Genomic DNA, 21,238 nt, shown 5'->3' with positions numbered 1-21,238 from the left:
AAAAAAAAAAGTTTACAAAAAACTTTTTTTTTTACAATTATTAGTTTATATTGATTAAAATGTCACAACTGGTATATTACATTAATTAATTAATTATCAATCTGGTTGACTGTCCCTGACTCTGTACATTAATTTTGTTCACAGTCATTAGACAGCGTGTCATTTGAAAGAATTCAAGAGTTCAATGGTAAAAATGGCCATAAATGATAATGGCAAAATAATTCTTAAAAATCGCCATAAATTAGCTTCTCTTGTTTTGTGAAACATGCAAAATATTCTGTGTCAATGCAGCATGTGGGGGTATACGTCACGTCTGTGACAAAGCTCTAGTTATTTATGCATGTGAAAGTTTGACATCATACCAGAATTTCATGTGAGAGTTTCAAATTTTATCAAAATGCAAGTGAAAGTTTCTCATTTTATCCAATATGTATGTGAAATTTGCATTTAATAAAATGAGTCATGTTCTGAGAAAACTGGGCATAATGCATGTGCATAAAGTGTCGACCCGGATTAGCCTGTGCAATTCGCACAGGCTAATCAGAGAAAACCCTTTCTGCTTTTATGACATTTTTCGATTAAATGAAGTCTCTTCTTAGCAAAAATCCAATTAAGCCAAATGTGTTGTCCCTGATTAGCCTGTGTGGACTGCACAGGCTAATCTGTGACGACACTTTAAGCACATGCATTATGCCCAGTTTTCTCAGAACACGACTCAAATAAATAATACAAAACTCTGAATGTCTCCTTCAGAAGTGGCTTCTTTGCGGCAGCTAGTTTCATGTCCTATCAGCAGTGTGAGTTTAATTTCGGCGCCAAACCATTCCGGTTCCCACCGGTCGACCACAACTTTAAGTGCTTCAATGACTACGGCAATCTTCCACCAGAGGAGAAAATCATAGTGCCACGGTAAATATTTGGGCCATGCTTTGGAGAAAGGGGGTTTAATGCAATTTTTTAACCATTTCCACTTAGATATGAACTTTGACGCATTTGTAGTCCCTTAGAAAACTAAATATTATTCATGACCTTTCTGATTACAAATTACAACACAACTCTTTGTTACAGACACAAACGCCTGGAGTTGATTCGAAACTTTAAAGTTCTAGAGGACGCATGCACCCTGTGTTTTGATAACCAGGCGTGTCTGTTACTGGAACCTTGTGGGCATAGGTAGGCAACCGTTTTATTTATTGTTGTGCTTCTTTACGGTTATTAGTCCACTACCGGTGAAACCGGAGGGGACATGTGGGTTGCGCTCTGTCTGTCACACTTTTCTAGATCCTGCGATAACTTTAAAAGTTCTTCATATTTTTTTATGAAACTTGAAACATTGATAGATGGCAATATTGAGATTATGCAAGTCATTACATTTTGTTCCTTTATCAAGAATTCTGGTTGCTATGACAACAAATAGACTAAAAATATTGCTGAAAATGGTGGAGTTTCACCGGAAGGGGACTTTTATTGCTTGGCAATAGTCTTGTTAGATATGTTATTGTGATGCTCCATTAGATTTTTTCATGATATCCGCCCCTTCAGTTTTCTTCTGTGACCATTTGTAGCTCGACTATTATATATGAAATATATATAGTGGAGCTATCCTACTCACCCCGGTAGCGGCCGTTACGTTCAGTTAGCGTGCAAATGTTAAAGTTTTCGTTCTACCCCAATTATTTTCATTGTCCCTTGACATATTGCTTTCATATTTTCCATACTTGTTTACCAACATGACCCCAACCTATACGAACGTTGATTGTTATTGTTTACATTTCGATATTTCCGCGCATGCGCATTGACTGGCAAAAACACTGGTTACAGTAACGTAAAGCATGTATAAAGGGCTTTTGCTTCGTCAATATTTTGATAACAAATGCGAAATAAAAATGAATATCTTTAAAAGAAATAGTGCTAATATATTATATTTAGTACCAATAAATGTATATTCACATATATATATCGATCCCTCTTCATAAAAACAATGTAGTTATAAGCATCAGAGTAAACGTGGTGGGAATACTAAATACTGACAATCCCACAAAACAAAACAATGAAATTGCCTTATTGTTTCTGATAGTAGACTTTAATAAATGATATTGCAAAAATAATAAAACACTTATTAATTTGATAATAATTTTTAGTGGTATGGATAGGTTGTTTTTCATCAGCTTGTAAGAGGTGCATTTAATCAATTATCAAACAAAGCCAAAAACGGAATACATTAAAAATTTAAATGTTATGGTTATATACTTTTCCAATCAATAAATTTTCGTTTCGTTAACATTGAATGCCAATGTTAATAAATTTTATCATACAAACGCGGAAAAAAACCTGCATATTATGCAAATTGAATTGTCTTCGCATGTATATTGAAATCTCTTTACTAGTGACACGGAGCGTATATTGTCATCTAGAGTCCGTGCTAGTGATAATTAGTGATAATTTAAAGTCTAGCATTCTGTTATAAACACATTATAAATTTCATTTCTTTAACGCAAGTATTTTTTACCATATTGTGATAGCTTCTTTTCATGATGGTATTGTGTACACTGAAGTAACGTAAAACCTTTACACGTACTAGCGAAGTTTACATTTGCCGGATCCCTTAATGACGTAGCAGTAATACTGCACAATATGTTAAAATTATATTTATTGAACACTGTATTATAATGATTCAATTAACTGGCTTATATAATGCACTAGTTCCTGTTAATCCATTTCTGACAGATTTCGTCATTTTGTAATGTTGAAATATTTTATTGAAGCCACTTTTCTTTTTTGCTTTAAAATTTGGCTTTACTGATTTCTCAAAATGCCAAGAGATGTCATGGAGGTATCGTGAATTGTGTTTAATGAACAGACAATCGTCTGCAACATGTGGTTTATGGCATGGACCCAATGTGCCTTGGTTTATGACACCCTGTTGTCTTTGTCTGGACGGTCTCCGATCATAACGAGATAATCGATTTGTGATGAACAAAGGTGCAATTTAACACCTATGCTGCAACACAGAGTGTCAAAACTGGTGTAACAATTAAATAAATCAATAACATTAATCGATAATTTAATGTGTAACAAGGTTAGTTTTTTTAGACATATAGAGGTTACTACATGCATACAGGTATGTTGCTAAGATAAAATCTATCTATTTGTTGTTTGTCTTCATCCTCAATTGTTTTCGTTCATTAAATCTATTTTATTCTGAAAGAATTACAATTTCTGAGACTTGTTTTAACTTCAAATGGTCGCAAAGAAGTGCAAGTAGAGAAATTTTGTGGTAACCATATACCGTATGTGCTCTTAAATGGTTTTCCACTCCCGAGTTCGTTTGAAGTAAAAACAAATAATAACAATATTATTCAAAAATAAAGTTCCTTGCATGCTTATGTCTTTTCAGACATCATAATTAAAATTATATTTGATATTATGCATGATTATCAACAAAAACGTTGATTTTGTCAAGGCAGTACTATGAGATAGATATTGAGATAGAGCTTCTGTATATGCGCTTTTTGCCCTCCAGTAGAAACTCGGGTCATTTAGCAGGTGCGCGTGACGTCACTCGTCAACGTTCGTATAAACAAGAGCAGACATCTCTATCAAGCATTTTGTCATAATTATGGCCCCTTTTCCACTTATAATATGCAGCAAATGTTAAAGTTTTCGTACTACCCCATTTATTTTCATTGTCCCTTGACATATTGCTTTCATATTTTGCATACTTGTTGACCAACATCACCCCAACCTATAAACAAGAGTAGACAACTCTATCAAGCATTTTGTCACAAATAATTCCCCCTTTTATATTTAGAATATGCAAATTATTGATAAATCTATGTTTAAGTTTGCGTACTACCCCAAATATTTTTTCCTTTTTTATTTTTGAAAGATCGTCTAATAAATGACCACACCCCACATTATACCCCCTCTCAACCCCCCCCCCCCCCCCCAAAAAAAAAAATTAATTTTTTTTTCCGTTTTTTATTTAAAAATAAAAGATCGTCTAATAAATTATTGAATATGAACAATGTCCCTATGATGGCTTACGTTATACTGTCAAGCACTTGAATAGTTGAGCGTGCTGTCCTCTGACAGCTCTTGTTTAATTTGAAATCTATCAGTTTTCTTCGCCAAGCTTTATGAAAATGTTTTGAACATAATATCTCTGCTCAATTTAATTATTCTCGCCAACAGCACAAGGCTTTTTGTTTTGCTGTTGCCTGTAATTAAGTACATCAGTTTTGCTGATCTTTAATAAATATTGCATAATTAGAGCTTGCTTTTCAACTAAATGGCAAAGTGGTTTTAAAAAATACCGGTTGTCATTACTTGAATGATTTTAGCTTCTTTCTATCATTGTTGCTACCAAGATCATTGTTCAATTGTATCATCATTATTTGGTTTTTATACGCCCGTCTATGACGGGACGTATTATGGTATACCCCGCGTCCGTCTGTCCGTCCGTCCGTCTGTCCGTCCGTATGTCTGTTAATGTCGTACGCTACGTCAAATATCCTTCGATGGATTTTTTTCAAATTTCAACACAATCTTAATATTGATAAACCCTGATCCCCTTTCGTTTTTGACGGAATTCTGAATTGTCGTTCCAGAGTTATGGGACTTTGTTCGTCAAAATTTCGTTATTTCATTGAATGTCCTACTGTAGCTATATAAAAATGTTAAAGTTGTTATAACTTTGGTATGCTTGGACCTAGAGTCTTGAAACTTGACATGAAGGTTGGCCAGAACTAGTAAGTAACCCCTGGACATTTCAAGGTCATTCATTTGAAGGTCAAGGTCACTGTGACCTTGAATGTAAAAATGTTAAAGTTCTTATTTCATGTTATAACTTTGGTATGCTTGTACCTAGAGTCTTCAAACTTGAAATAAAGATTGGCCAGTACTAGAAGATGACCACTGGTCATTTCAATGTCATTCATTTGAAGGTCAAGGTCACTGTGACCTTAAATGTTAAAATGTTAAAATTGTTATAACTTTGGTATGCTTGGACATAGAGTCTTCAAACTTGACATGAAGGTTTGCAAGCACACTTAGATGACCACTGGTCATTTCAAGGTCATTCATTCTAAGGTCAAGGTCACACAAGGTCACTGTGACCTTAAATGTTAAAATGTTAAAATTGTTATAACTTTGGTATGCTTGGACATAGAGTCTTAAAACTTGACATGAAGGTTTGCAAGCACACTTAGATGACCACTGGTCATTTCAAGGTCATTCATTCTAAGGTCAAGGTCACTGTGACCTTAAATGTTATTGTTGTTCATGTATCCTACCGTAGCTCAAATATCCCCCGATGGATTTTTTATACGCCCGTCTATGACGGGACGTATTATGGTATACCCCACGTCCGTCTCTCCGTCCGTCCGTCCGTCCGTCTGTTAATGTCGTACGCTACGTCAAATATCCTTTGACAGATTTTCTTCAAATTTTAACACAATCTTAATATTGATAAACCCTGATCCCCTTTCGTTTTTGACGGAATTCTGAATTGTCGTTCCAGAGTTATGGGACTTTGTTCGTCAAAATTTCGTGATTTCATTGAATGTCCTACTGTAGCTCAAATATCCTTCGATGGATTTTTTTCAAATTTCAACACAATCTTAATATTGATAAACCCTGATCCCCTTTCGTTTTTGACGGAATTCTGAATTGTAGTTCCAGAGTTATGGGACCTTGTTCTTCAAAATTTCGTGATTTCCATGCTCATGTACTTATAAAATAAACCATGTATTCAAATACAAATAAACTGAAGTAAAAAAATGATTCAAAGGGTTATTTATTACCTTACTACTTCATTGGCGAACGACGGGCGTATCATGCGCTCATGGCGCAGCTTTTATTAAATAAAGAAGAATCTGTTAATTGTCATTGAAAGCATATAGCTCAATCTTCACTAAATATTTGTTGGCTTCCATAATTTTTGAGAATTTTTTTTCTGTGGAAAAGAAAATTCAATATTTTATTCAAGGGAGATTACTTATACTTGCATTAACTTAATAGAACCAAACTGAGTTATCACTCAATTTCACTTGATTTATGAATTCACTCTTTTTTATTTTATTCACATCCATCTAAATGCTATATACTTTCCACTTACAATGATAAACAATATATCGAAAAAAAGAATTTGTTTTTAATGAGATCGCTCAATTCAGTTGTAAAACATAAAAAATAAACACTGATTTATCAAGAAAAAGCTCCAATTAACAATATATTTATGTTACATTTATAAATAAGGACAATTAATATTTCAATAACATTTATATGGTAACTTTGTACATTTTAATGAAATTCTGCATACTGCTTGGAATTGAGTTTTTACCATCATATAATACCAAATTCATGACATGAACAGAATTTTACAAGGATTGGTTCCCGTTTTTTTAGGGGTTTCTGTAACATCTGTGCTCTGCAGCTGGAGACCTGCCCAATATGTCGTCAGGAAATTGCAGAACGCAAAGAGGTGTACGTTGGTCCAAGACCTCACATTACACCTTCTCAAACTAGTGACACTAATGCTACTGTTGACTCAAAACGGACAGAACTGCTAGCCAATGGATATAGTTCCAAAAACTCTGGTGAGTTCATGGAAAAGCGGAAATATTTCACCACAGGGAAATCAGACCGAAGTTCAAAAACAGAAAGTGTGGATGAATTCAAACCTGCAGAAGAAGCTGAAATACCCGTTACGCACGATATCTCAAGAGAAACGAACCAGAGAGATCTTCAAGGGATAAATAATAAATGTGATAGTGATGATGAAGACAGTAATCAAAGCTCAAGTGAAGACTGTTTTGATGATTCGTGAAAAAGGCATGTGTTTTAATAGAAAGCATTTGTAACAATAATATCGAGGCTTGAGTGTAACACTGATGTGTCTGATAAAGAAATGTGTCTTGTTCTGAGAAAACTAGGCATAATGCATGTGCGTAAAGTGTCGTCCCAGATAAGCCTGTGCAGTCTGCACAGGCTAATCAGGGACGACACATTCCGCCTAAACTTGATTTTTCGGTAAGGAGGGACTCCTTTGAAACTAAAAATACCATAAAAGCGGAAAGTGTCGTCCCTGATTAGCCTGTGCATACTGCACAGGCTAATCTAGGTTGACACTTTACGCACATACATTAAGCCCAGTTTTCTCAGAACATGACTCAAATGTTAATCAGATAGGGCAAATCCGTGGATATTTGGACTTCAAGCGATCTTGGTGAAATTCATTTGTAGTTCAATATCTATAGTATTTCATAAGTTACTTGAACTGATAGAACCATATTTTAAAAGTGTATGGTCGAAAAATAGCATGTCCGCTACGAGTTTGGTTTTATTAAAGAATGCAAACTATATATAATGTGACTGCTTATTGGGTGTCAAAATAAAGTTTGACCATGTAATGAAAGGGGCCTTTTCACAGATTTTGGCATTTTTTGAAGTTTGTCATTAAATGCTTTATATTGATAAATGTAAACATTGGATCTTGAAACTCCAGTAAAAAATCAAGAATAAAATTTAAAAAAGGAAAAAAAAGAAGCCGGTACCAGGGCTCGAACCAGTGACCCCCGGAGTCCTGGAGTTAGTCTGAAGTAAAAACACATTAGCCCTCTCAGCTATTCCGCTGGGTATACACAGGTTAAGTATTTTATACCTTATACATGTATAAGCAATCTTTGTAGTTTCGTAAATTTAAACAACAACAACAGAACTCTCCAAATTATTCAATCGTTTCGCGTTGCAACGCTTTATAATTTTTAGGTTTTCAAATCGTCAAAAGATACATATAATGGCTATATTGGACTATGGTAAATGTTCAGTAATACTGTTTCCTCACAAATATCATAACTAAAACAAAAATTTGCGAATCTGAAACAACTTTTGTCAATTTTGTCAATTTACCAAACCGTGAAAAGATCCCTTTAAATAGAAAAACTCAGTACTGTCCAAACTTTATCTATATTGTTCGACTATTTGATTTTTGGTTGCCTCATTTGTGACGCATTTGTATTAATTTTAATTTAATTAAGCAATATAAAAACAACAATGATTTCCTTAACACGTCATGATTGCTCTAGGATTTACTACAGAGCTAAGCGAAGCCTCTTGACATTTAGAGTCAATGTTGATTTGTCTGAGCTTTTAATGGATTCACCATACAACAGTTTCACCAGCAAGCCTTAAAGACTTCATATGATAAAATAGCATTTTTACCATGGGGTCGCATTGTACGACTTCATTTGTACGAAATGAGCCGCGCTCTGTGAAAATGCATGTGCATTAAGTGTCATACCAGAAAAGCCTGTGCAGTTTGCACAGGCTAATCAGGGACGTTACTTTCCGCTTTTGTGATATTTTTATTTGAACAAAGTCTCTTTTTAGCAAAAATCCAGTTTAGGCAGAAAGTGTCATCCTTGATTAGCCTGTGCTGACTGCACAGGCTTTCTTTGATGACACTTTTGCACATGCATTAAACCCCCTTTTCAAAGAGCGCATCTCATATATTTTCATAAATCAGAGCACTGCTAGAGATTCATACCACTTTTTAATGTATAACATTTTGTATCAGAATTTATTTGTGAGGTTATCATACATTTTTCAGTGGATCATTATTTTAACATGTTCAGTTTAATAGTGGTTCTTCATTATAAGTGGATATGCATTTACATCAGTGCTCATTGCTACCGCACAGTGCTGTTTACAAATCTATTGTAAAGCTTTACAAAATGAAATTGAAATCTTATTTAACAAACATTAGTGGAACTTTGTACAATTGTGTTTCAATTCATGGTCCTTTTGTTGATATGCTGTTTTAAGTTACGAGTCATACAACTGTTGCTGCTAAGATCTAGCATGAACAGTAAGTGAGGCTTTCCATATTGCTTCTGGTCTATATATGTGTTAGATTCATTTGTTTTCGTTGAAATGAAATTTCTTGGATTCATAAAATCTTGCATTTTTGTTTGATCTGAACTTTATGGACATTTTTATGCACCCAAAGGGCAGCATATAGTTTTAGAACTGTCCGTCAGTCCATCCGTCAGTCCGTCCGTCCGAAAACTTTAACATGGCCCAAAACTTTTCCAATATTGAAGATAGCAACTTGATATTTAGCATGCATATGTATCTCATGGAGCTGCACGTTTTGAGTGGTGAAAGGTCATGGTCAAGGTCATTCTTCAAGGTAAAAGGTTAAATATATGGCTTCAAAGCGGTGCATTAGGGGGCATTTTGTTTCTGACAAACACATCTCTTCTTTTTAAATGTGATGTAAGACTTGAAAGATTAATGTTTGTTGGTTATTTAATAAATGAGAGGGTTGGAAAACACTCATTTTAGTTTTAACTTTAGTTACAGCCATGCATGTTTCATTAGATCTTAGCTTTAATTGTACATTTGAATCATGTATAGGATATGAACATAAACACTTGCTCAATATTTAAAGATACAAATCTTTAAAAAGGTATGGGGCTTTATTTAGAAACAAAACTTAATCATCCAGGGGTTTTATTAGTTTTATATTTTTGTAAAATGATATATTTCTTTAACTTTATGTATTTTAATTTGTTTCGACCTTAATACCGCTAATTGTAAGTAATATGAATGATAATCAATGAACTGTTTTAATAAGGCTTTTTAGAGATAAAATGAAAGTGATTTCACAGCATTTATTTTGCTATTCACAATTGTACACGTAAGCTTTGTAGACAGGCTCATCAGGCAAGGAAAATTTCATCAAACTTCATATGTAGATATCTTGTACAAAGACAAGCTCCTTGGAATTGTGAATAGGATGGGTGGGGTCAAGGTCACTGTTACTAAAAATAGCAAAATGGTCGTATGCCATCCGGCGTCGTGCTTAAACCTTTACATTAGCTCTGCCAATCAAAGTGCTTCCACCTACAACTTTGAAACTTCATATGTAGAAGCACCTTGATGAGTTCTACATGCCACACCCATTTTTTGGGTCAGTAGGTCAAAGGTCATGGTCAATATGACCTGTAAAATAATATCTTCTGACAAGCTTTCATTAATTCAAAACTGCACCCGCAGCCGAGCGTTGGCACCCGCTATGCAGTGCTCTTGTTTTGGTCACAAATTGAGTTATTGTAATAAAACTTCAAACATAAATACGTCGTATTTAGACCTACCTTTAGATTGCAATATTATCATTTATGGGTCAGGTGAGGTTAAGGTAAAGGACATTTTTAGAAACTACATGTATGGAAACAAATGTTTATATGCAATAACTCCAGACTAAATTTACATGAAATTCAATATACTGTTCAGTACACATGTACATGTATAGTACTTTATATCCAGACCTTTCCAGGATTTCATGGGGCCTACATAAGGTCAAGGTCACCGTTACTCAAAAATAGAAAAATGGATTAAGCTTAGCTTGAACTGAACATTTCTGTTTAGGGGCTTCACAAGGTGAGCTTTTTCAATCACAGACCCAACTTTTGTGATCACAGACCCATGTTAGTGTTTGGTTTAACCCTTTGCATGCTGGGAAAATTGTCGTCTGCTAAAATGTCGTCTGCTGAATTTCTAAAATTAGCATTTTCTTTGAATTTTTTCAAAGGATACTATCATAATAGCAAACAGTTTGGATCCTGATGAGACGCCACGTTCTGTGGCGTCTCATTTGGATCCAAACGGTTTGCAAAGGCCTTCAAAATTTGGTTCCAGCACTGAAAGAGTTAACTTCCCGTTAGAAATTACGTTTTGACTAAGCAGACAGAATCCGATTTTGATGTTGCTAGTGCCATAATTTTATTAGAACTTTTTGTTATTGATTGTTTTGCAGATTATTAGGTGGCACTTGATTCTCTGAAATAATTTGGGCTTATGCATTGTATAATTCACTGGCACATATTATATATTGCATAATTTTAGTAATCGGAAGTAGTTTACTTCTTTATTTTTATCAGTTTTGTCAACACTAACTGTATGGTAGTTGATTGCAAGATTTTTTTTAATGGACCACTGCCAACTTAAAATAACTTTTAGATATTTTGGAAGTAAAGTATGTATCGTAAAAAAAAATAAAAAATAATAATCTTTTGATTTTATGAAATAGGTAAAGTATTTCCTTTATGTTTATTGTACTTTTCCTAAATTCAAAGACAATTAATTGACAATTAATATCATGCTAGGTGTTAAGGTAGCCCCTGTGCTTTAATAAAATTCAACCAATCAACAATTGTGTGTCCCCAATTTATAACTGATTTTATATTTTCTATCATGATTTTACGTTGGACAAGTTTTTTTATAGCAAAAGTGCTCTTTTGCTGCTATACATTCAAATGAATTTTCTGTATCAAATTAGTCTTTCTTTTATTTATTTTTTTGCATGCAGAACATGATTGTATAAATAACCAGTTATACATTTTATTAGGAGTTTTGTTTGTCTATTAGCATGTCTTTGTACAAAAAAATGTTGCTTTAGTCTTATAACAATTGGGATATGTGATATGTGGCATTTATATAGTGATATGTATGTACAGCTAGTTGTTGTTATGTCTTAAAGTATGAAACCAATTAGTTTTGGAATGTTTGTGTTTGCGCTAAAAGCAAAAAAAATAATAACATGAAAAAGACATAATGATATTTAAGAAACTGAGTTGCTTTTTATATGCATGTCACAATGTTTTAAGTACATAATGTTCTTTTACTACATGTTTTTACTTATTATATAAAAATACCATGCTTTTATAGTAAAATATATATCAAGTGTGTTATTGTTTTCTGTACTGAATTTTGAGATTGAAAGTAAAGATTGCCTTGACAATCTGAAATGGATTTTGAAACTGAAAGAAAGGATATCCTTGATTTTGAAACTGAGGTAAGTACTTTCTTGACATTCTTACATAAATTGTAAGGCTCACCATGACATTTAATTATATTATTGGAGACAAAAGTGTTAAGGCAAATGATCATAAATTGGTATTGTATTGGAGTCCAAAAGTGTAATTGCACTTTGAAGGTATAAAAGTATTGCAAAGGATGACAACATTTCAGAGGCACATGATGATATCTGTGTATTTTAAAGGATAACAAAAGTGTTAACGACACATTATGATACACATGTATTTTAAAGGAAGGCAAATGTGTAAAGGAACATTATGGTATGCATGTATTGTATTGGGCAACAAAAATGTAAAGGCAATATTATGGTATGTAGGTATTGCAACATAGCAGACAAGTGTGAAAATAAATGCTTGTTTGATGGTTTATGTCACAGAACACATAAGTTTAAAGAAGGCATCAGTTTTAGTACATGATGATATATGCATGAATTGTTATAGATACAACAGGAAAATCATAGAAGATTTGTATTGCAAATTCATGGCATAACTGTAAATGCAATTGGCGGTACAAATATATGAATATGTTGAACCTTAGTTAAACAGAGACTCTTGAACCAAATTCGATTGCCAGCATATTAATATTAGTACAAAAATAGATATTGATAAAAAAAAAATATTTTTACAGGTATGTCACGGTTATGGGTCATTCTCAACAGTTTAAAACAAAGGTGGGATTTATATTTAAGATTGACTAAACGTGTGCACATCTTTAAAACAAAAGGGCACGTTTGACTACTTCTTTTGGCAAACGCTAAAGGAAGAAAGAACATGTTAAAATAATTGTTCCTGCGAAGAGATTGGTTTGTTAATGATCATGACCTTGACAACTAGTTTGACTTGTGAACTTTTCAGTTGTTATACATCACTGCGCAAATATATGAGCCTTGTTCTGAGAAAACTTGGCTTAATGCATGTGCGTAAAGTGTCATCCCAGATTAGCCTGTGCAGTCCTCACAGGCTAATCAGGGACGATACTTTCCACCTAAACTTGATTTTCGGTAAGTAGGGACTTCCTTGAAACTAAAAATACCATAAAAGCGGAATTAGCCTGATTAGCCTGTGCGGACTGCACTTGCTAATATGGGATGGCACTTTACGCACATGTATTAAGCCCAGTTTTCTCAGAACAAGGATCATATTTAGCAACATGAAATTGCATTAGTAAATTTAAAACAGCAACATTTGGTACAGACTGACCAAAGACGTTAGGCCACGACTTTTATATTTCTTGGTTTACAAAACCGCCGACCCTAATTTTTGGAAAATGGGAAAAAAAATAAAATCGGAAAATCGTCTTTTTTTTATATATTTTATTCCCGACCGCACTGAAAAACGAGCGAACCGAGAAAAAAACGATCCGGTTTGAGTACTGTTGCGAATAAAATCAAGTAAGTACAATCAACGATTGGTTCACATATATTGCAGAGATCGGGATATTTTCAATGTGACACAGTATGTACCAGTCCTTTTATGGGCACTTCTCAAAATTTATTTATTTACAGACAATAGGAAAATTAGCGTCAGTAAAATGTCGACCGCATCATAATTTATTTCCGAGTCTGTGACGCAACTATATTGTTTAACATGTTTATTATATAAAACAAACCCGATATTCTAGTAGATAAAAAAAAGTATTACCGTGCAATTTGATAATTAGTATAAATAATCCAATAAAACACTGCCATTATTTACAATATATGTGTTTAGGAATTTTGTTAACACGTCCGCCATAGTTTAAAGGAACTGTACAGAAAGTTTGGAAATCGGAACAAATCGGTATATCTCGGAAAATCATTGATAAATGTATTTGTCGTTTTAATGCTTAGGGCCGAGTAATTTCGGCAAATCGGAACTCAACTTGCGTAAAATACTAGCTCAATTAACCGTTAAACTCCGCCTCCGTTCTCTGCAAAAGATTCGAAGGCGGAGCTATGCACGTGCTATTATTAAATTGGAGCATTGCAACTGAGAAACAAACGCACGATTGGTTCGGCATGTTGATTGCTAGACAAAGGAAGCCAATTTTGTCGGCGCGAAATTTGTCGCTTTATTGCTTGAGAAAGCAAGCGGCTTTCCTTTGATGACGTCAAACTGTCAATTCACACAGACTGCACATTTTCGGAAGACTTTAACTGGCTCCTTGTTTACAATTCCAGTCAAAACACTTGCTAACATTAAACTTCGGATTAAATTATCAAAATAAAGCAAAAGCCAAGTTGACAAATATGATTGTATTAATTCGCGTCAGTTCAAATAAGACGTTTTGCGTTGTAAATCAACGAGTTTTCATGACAACAACAACTTTAACAAACATTACCGCGACGACGCGGGGATCGATCTACCTCGATTTTTTGCATGGGCGATGTCATAAATCGAATAAGAGCAAACACATACTTTGTGTATGAGTAGTTTATCTTATATGAGATTTATGCAACGGGCATCGCATTGCGTAATGGTGCGCATCGAATTACGGAAATTAAGCGCAGTTTTTCGTTTTAATGGGAGAAGAACGCATGTCATTTAATGGAGTGTTTAAAATATCCTGATGTTACAAAAGGTGCTTTTAGGTGACTCATTTCATTTGAAGATATAGATGTCTTTCATTGCATATTTTGATTTTTCGTCTCTGTGTTAAGGTTATAAAAGATATGATGTCTTTGTTCTGATGTTATTAGTAATAACTTAATTTTCCAATGATGTTTTTTTTTTTTTTTTTTTCGACCGCCCGATGGACCATTTTCAAAATAATTTTTGTAAACCAATAAAAAAAAAAGTCGTGGCCTTATGTCATATCTATGAGCCCACAACCTCACTGGATAAAGAAATTGGCCGATTTCACCAACCTTAGGTCCATATACGTACATATTTTACAACGGACATGTTATTGCGCTTTTAATAAACATTTGTAATATCTGTTACAATTATCACGTTTCCACTGCCTTATCCAAGTGAGAGGTCTCTTGGCGTAACACATATCGGTAGTATGTAGCCTACAAACAGAGTTTTGCCCCTTATTCTGTTCCCAGTTATTTTCCGTTATTATGGCGTCTGATTGGTAAGTGATATTTCATTTGTTCACATTTTGTGAACCTTTCTCATTCACTTCTAAATAAACCATATTTGTTAGTTGTACTTTTAACACGCAAATAAGCCCGCATTTCACGCAGTTTCTGATATTCTTAAAATCAAAGGCAAAGTGCTGGTTTCCGGGGCTGGTTTGTTTAAGAACGCGAAGAATTTCAGAAAACTCTTGTTTACAAAACATGCAGGGCAAGCACAGGTAACTTCCCCTAGATCATTGTGTACTTAACTTCAGCTACAAAATTAAAGTAATGAGTTTCACTATTGCAAATTACATTTTTTTAAACATTAAGGATATTTATAATTAATGTGTGTTAATTGTGTTAAATCCACCTAGAACATTTATTATACTATTAAACGTATGCACTACAATTAAAATAAAACAATATTTTTGTTTAATTCCTTCTGAAGTATACCATGGCATGTAACAGAGACGTAGATAACACTGTTATCTACGTCTGTGCATGTAATTAAGGCTCGATTGGTAAATGTCGTACTACTTACATGTACCCCGGGTACTCTTAACTTAAGAAAACTATTTAACGTACCCGGGTATTTTAATGCTAAATCGGTCGTTGTCTGCTTTTTAAAATTATTTTTTTTCACAGTTATGTCATATTTTCTGTTAAATGGCCTGTATATTATCGAAACTCATACTAAAAAATTGACGTGATTGTGAAACACTATGTCCCCATATCTTTGACCTTGAAGGATGACCTTGACCTTTCACCACTCAAAATGTGCAGCTCCATGAGATACACATGCATGCCAAATATGAAGTTGCTATCTTCAATATTGCAAAAGTTATGGCAAATGTTAAAGTTTGCCCAAACAAACCAACCAACCAACAGACAGAGCTAAAACAATATGTCCCCCACTATTGTGGTGGGGGACATAAAAAAGTATGTTTTTTTAGGTCATAATACACCAAATAGTTTCCCTATATAATTCAATGTAAAAGCGATAACTTTGAGCGAAAATAAATGCAACATTTTGCACATAGAGACCCCCATAACCATACCTTTTCTTAAAGGCCATTCTAAGCGGAATCGATTTATGCAATAAAAAAGATATGTCATGTACAATGCAAGAAAGAACTTGACACAAATCAAAATCGACTGTTTTTGCAACTTTTTTTTTCGGCCGTTTCTTAGTGGAATGTAACCTTTTCTAGTGCAATGGTTTACTATAGTCTTCAAGTGTATCATATTTCAGGGATTCAGTAGTGAACACCTATTCATGCCCTACCATTATCTCCGCAAGATAACACCTGAATAATGGTAAAAAGTGTAAAACATGCCTTCCTGTCAACTATGATATTTTTTTAGAGAGTACAGCCCTACATGAAGCGTTCATTTAATGTATTGTAACCTTCCTACATGAAGCGTTCATTTAATGTATTGTAACCTTTTTAAGAGAAGTTAATTTAAGATAAGCAATACCGTTTTACAGTAATCGGTATCGCGTTTTACGATATCGGATTTTTGGCGGGAATACAACTCGGGGTACAGTCTATTATCGACGTTTAAGTATATTTACCGTACCCGGCATTCATATTAATATACTTAAGAGTACCCGTGGTACATGTAAGTAGTACCCGAGCCGATAATGATCAATCAAAAGTACGTCAACAATATATGAAAGTAATTTATTTATTATCAAAGCCGACTATTTTATAACAATTTACACATTCTTACACCACATTCGTGAGTTGCAGGTGATACAGCGTTCAAAATCTTCACAAAAGTTGGTGGTTTTATTTATACAACTTTCTTTCAAATTTAAGTAAAAAAAGACGCTAAAATTCTTATTTCACAGTGTACAGATCATTCTCCCACAAATGGCTAAGAAAACTTCTGGTAAGGGATTATTAAAATTAAATATAAAAATATAATCCCGTACATTTTGAATTATTTGCCCCAGTGTCATTCGCCTGTTTTAAAATATATTACATCCTAAATGTCACCGTGCTGCACGATATTTTATGTACAATGCAGCGCGAAAAATGCTGTCGTGTTTTGATATTTGCAAGCAATCGTTTTAGCCGACAACTATGTGCGCACCTGCCGTGTAGAGAAAGCCCAGAGAAAAGACATACGCGTATTCATTGGAATCCCGGGCCCGTTATTTCCAACCGATTCTTAGACTTAATAATAAAATACACCTATAACCACGACAACTATACTCAGTATTTAAATATATAAGGCTAATGCCATGAACAAAACGTTCTATATTAAGTGTGATGTAGATAGAAATGGTTTTATGCCTAATTTGACTCCGAATTTTTGCAATTCTTGAATATTCCAATTGAAAGAATACTCTTTATTTATAGACTTTGGTAAATACGGGCCCCGTTCTCTTCCAACTTCAGAAACCTCGGGAAGGTTACAACATCCATGTATTGTAACTTTAATTCGTGATAACCAGGTAAGTTATGTGTAATAAAATAGTTTCAATGTATAGTTAATGTATTGTCAGGGTCATGTTTTATTCGCCCGAAGGAGTGCATATAGTGATCGCACTGTCCGTCTGTCTTTCCGTCTGTCTTTCCTTCACACTTTTGCGTTTAGGTTTTGAAAAATGCTCATAACTTCTATGTCGCATCAGATGTAACCTTCATATTTGGTGTGCATGTGTATATAGACAAGGCCTTTCCATCACGCACACAAATTTTGACCTTGACCTTGAACTAAGGGTCCGCGTTTAGGTTTCGAAAAAAGCGTTTGTCGGGGGCATATGTCTTCCGATGGAGACAGCTCTTGTTATTTTGTCTGTTTATGCCTTTTTGTGCCATTGGTAGTGCAATTTTTAGTTTTGTTCAAAAGCATATCAAATTAACGGATTTCGATCATGATTCAGGAATGAGTCTGTGATTGCATTGTATTAGAAAAGAATGCTTTAATATATGCTCGTTTCCATCTAATAATGTAAGTGTCAAAATAACGTATTCGATCATGGATTTGTTGACATAGGACCTTTACATGTTTTTATAATCAGTTCAATGAGTCCTTTTTATGATTGAACGTATACTTATTTTTTGTTGCGAATGTTTTGAAACGGATTTTAGCCTCTTTCTAAGTGCGTATAACAATGGGAATGATAAACATTCCCAAAACAAAACAAGCGATGTGTTTGTGAAACACTATGTCCCTATATATTTGACCTTTGACCTTGAAGGATGACCTTGACCTTTCACCACTCAAAATGTGCAGCTCCATGAGATACACATGCATGCCAAATATCACCTTGCTATCTTCAATATTGCAAGTGTACATTAAATGAGCGATTTTGACCCATATATTTGACCTTTGACCTTGAAGGATGACCTTGACCTTTCACCAATCAAAATGTGCAGTTCCATGAGATACACATGCATTCCAAAATATGAAGTTGCTATCTTCAATATTGCAAAAGTTATTGCAAATGTTAAAGTTTGCACAAACAAACCAACCAACCAACAGACAGGGCAAAGACATAAAAAACGCTTTAGATTATTCTTCTATCACATGCTATACCCTGTTGCTTATGTTATACAACCATTACATATTTTTTATTTCACATGTGTAATACATTTTTAAGCGTTTTCATTGGCTTAGTTTTCGTTTATTGACCAATCACATTTTGTTATTTTGCTAAAATGACAACTCATGTCAGATCCTATATATACCGGGAATCAATGGTGTTATATGGAAATATGACTATGGCCAGCAAGTTGTTTCTACTTATTCTCCGCAAAAAGTGTAAGTAGGTCGATTAAACTTAGCTGAAAATGACGGACCATTCAACGTGGAATGCCAAAAACAAAACGTTTATCGTCTGAGCCATAAATTGGGGTCGATATGGTTAGTGGAAACAAACAAATTTTTATGTCTTATTGTCATGGTATACTGTGGATTTTAGAATCGTTGGGAACAAAATATTTATAACACACACAAGCAAGCGACGTGATTTCATTTTAACTTTTTAAAACCAAAATATGTGACAAAAACACCGGCAGCGCCTAGAAGTCCGTATTTTAGCAACCGACTGTATCTGTCACTTGAAGTGATCGTAGCGTTGGCAACGGTGTCATTGTGCAGCCGACGGTCGTGTGGCATCACCATCTGATATATAGTGATACAAGATTAAACATTTCTCTGTCCATGAAATCAATACATATGAGTCGCGTTCTGAGAAAACTGGGCATAATGCATGTGCGTCAAGTGTCATCCCAGATTAGCCTGTGCAGTCCCGCACAGGCTAATCAGGGACGACACTTTCCGCCTAAATTTGATTTTTGCTAAGAAGAGACTTCATTTAAACGAAAAAAGTCATAAAAGCGGAAAGTTTCGTCCCTGATTAGCCTGTGCGGACTGCATAGGCTAATCTGGGACGACACTTTTCGCACATGTATAATGCCCAGCTTTCTCAGAACGCGACTCATATGTAAAACTAAACACAACCATACATATATAAAGCATCACTCACATTTAGCACATACCTCCAGTTCAGTTGCCTGGCACGTGGTTTCGTTGAAAGTTAAACTGGTATTTTTCTTCATCTTGGCCTTTGGAATATTTGTCTTCTCTGAATTCACTCGTGCGACCCTCACGCATTGTATATCGCACGATGGTGCGTTTAGTTTCTTCAAATACTCGCAAACTACCTCGTCGTATTCGTAACGACCATCCATCTTAACGCGGTATTTTGCGTTACTATGACGCTTATGTAACTTACGTAACGTTTGACGTCGTGTAAAAAATGAAGTAAATTTCATTTATGACGTCGAAACACAGCGTCAGCATTGTTTGAAATTGAAGCATTACGAAGATATAATATATATTTATTTATTTATTAACATTCTAGGTCAAACGCATATAACAATATCACAATACATAAAAGCATAAAAACATAGTTACACCAATGTTATTCTGACAGCTTTTATAATCAAATAATATATTAATATTTAAATAATTTAATCTATATATATATATTATAACAGTTATGAAAATTAGTTATCAATTGAAATGCAATATCTGACCTATAGATAACCCATTAAGCTAAAAGCTTATTTCCAATGGGGTCCATTAAAAGTACGAGGAAAAAAAGATCAAGTTGTTATATGATCTAACTTATACACATATACTTTGGTGTTTGATTGAGAGAAAACATGTGAATAACCTAGCCTTATGTCTCAATCCGACAACACAACCAATGTTAGCAAAAAATGAAAAACATTACAATCATGAGGCTTAACTAAATACATATTATTGCAAATATGAAAACATTTCAATTCAAATAGTATATATCACAGATTCCAATTGTTTCTATATCACAGTCATATTCTTATATTAATAATACATATATAATTATGTCCTCAATTATCTCAGTTTGTTTGTTTTGTAGATGTTTTTTAACGATTCTTTTAAATTTGTCAAAATTTTCCACTTTTTTGATGTCGTCTGGATGGGAATTCCAGTCTGTAGACCCAGAGTATTTGAATGGTTTTTTTTAATAAGCATTTGTCACAGTTGGTATTATGAAATGACTTTTTCCAGATCTTGATGATTTTTAAGTTCTCGCTGAGATATGAAGGATATTTTCCATAATAAATTTTATGAATATAACTTAATTTAAGTTGTTTCACTCTGTTTTTCACATTTAACATTTTAAATTGTACAAAATCATCATTGGTAATGGAGGTTCTTGGTTCGTAATCTTTAATAAATCTGATAATTTTATTTTGCATAATTTGTAATTTGTTCGTTTAGGCTTAATTTAAACTATGGAACCAAAGTGAACAACAATAATCAAAATGACATTGTAAAAGAGCCGAACTTAAAAGTTGTCTAGAATTAAAATCTAAACAAGTTTTGTGTCTGTATAAAAATGTAAGTTTTGCATTTACTTTCGAAACGATGTTATTTACAATTTTATCACCAGAAAGAGTATTAACAATCTGAAGGCCCAAATACTTAACCTTCTTAACAGTTTTTATCGTATGGCCATTACAATTTACTGGAGACACTTTCAGTTTGCTTACTTTTCGCATTGGCCCAAACAAAATACGCTCTGTTTTTCCGAGATGTAGTGACAACTTGTTATCCACTAGCCATTCAAAACAACATTCTAAAACATGACCAAGCTTTTGGGATATAAAATCAGGATCTTTGTGACTAAATAAAATTGTACTATCATCAGCGTATAAAATAAGTTTGCATTCTTTGTCTATGCTTATACTCATATCGTTCACGTAACAAAGAAAGAGAAGAGGCCCTAAAGTACTGCCTTGT

General features: G+C 34.0%; 2 protein-coding genes and 1 long non-coding RNA gene across 3 annotated transcripts in view; 2 read left to right on the top strand and 1 right to left on the bottom strand.

Annotated features, from left to right (window-relative positions):
* The window catches only part of LOC127846321 (RING finger and SPRY domain-containing protein 1-like), a gene marked incomplete at its 5' end in the record, with an annotated part of 80,364 nt that extends 68,610 nt beyond the window's left edge, over window positions 1-11,754 (top strand). The window contains 3 exons of the mRNA XM_052377487.1: window positions 754-909; window positions 1,069-1,173; window positions 6,409-11,754. Of these exons, the coding sequence (XP_052233447.1) occupies window positions 754-909; window positions 1,069-1,173; window positions 6,409-6,829 (682 nt within the window). The remainder of the gene's footprint in view (window positions 1-753; window positions 910-1,068; window positions 1,174-6,408) is intronic.
* On the top strand, window positions 4,400-5,784 carry LOC127843622 (uncharacterized). The gene is made up of 2 exons (XR_008032242.1): window positions 4,400-5,097; window positions 5,253-5,784. It is a non-coding gene; the product is annotated as an uncharacterized LOC127843622 (long non-coding RNA).
* A 7,148-nt stretch (window positions 11,755-18,902) lies between the features above and the next one.
* LOC127846626 (uncharacterized) lies at window positions 18,903-19,701 on the bottom strand. The gene is made up of 2 exons (XM_052378055.1): window positions 19,447-19,701; window positions 18,903-19,069 (listed from the first exon to the last, which is right to left on the bottom strand). The coding sequence occupies exons 1-2, from the start codon at window positions 19,636-19,638 to the stop codon at window positions 18,917-18,919; spliced, it is 345 nt and encodes a 114-aa protein (XP_052234015.1). The 5' UTR covers window positions 19,639-19,701; the 3' UTR covers window positions 18,903-18,916.
* Between the last annotated feature and the right edge of the window lie 1,537 nt (window positions 19,702-21,238).

Source organism: Dreissena polymorpha, chromosome 9 (assembly GCF_020536995.1).
Source record: "Dreissena polymorpha isolate Duluth1 chromosome 9, UMN_Dpol_1.0, whole genome shotgun sequence".
Lineage (NCBI taxonomy): Eukaryota > Metazoa > Mollusca > Bivalvia > Myida > Dreissenidae > Dreissena > Dreissena polymorpha.
Note: the sequence above shows the minus strand (reverse complement) of the source record. Positions and strands in the feature narration are given on the sequence as shown.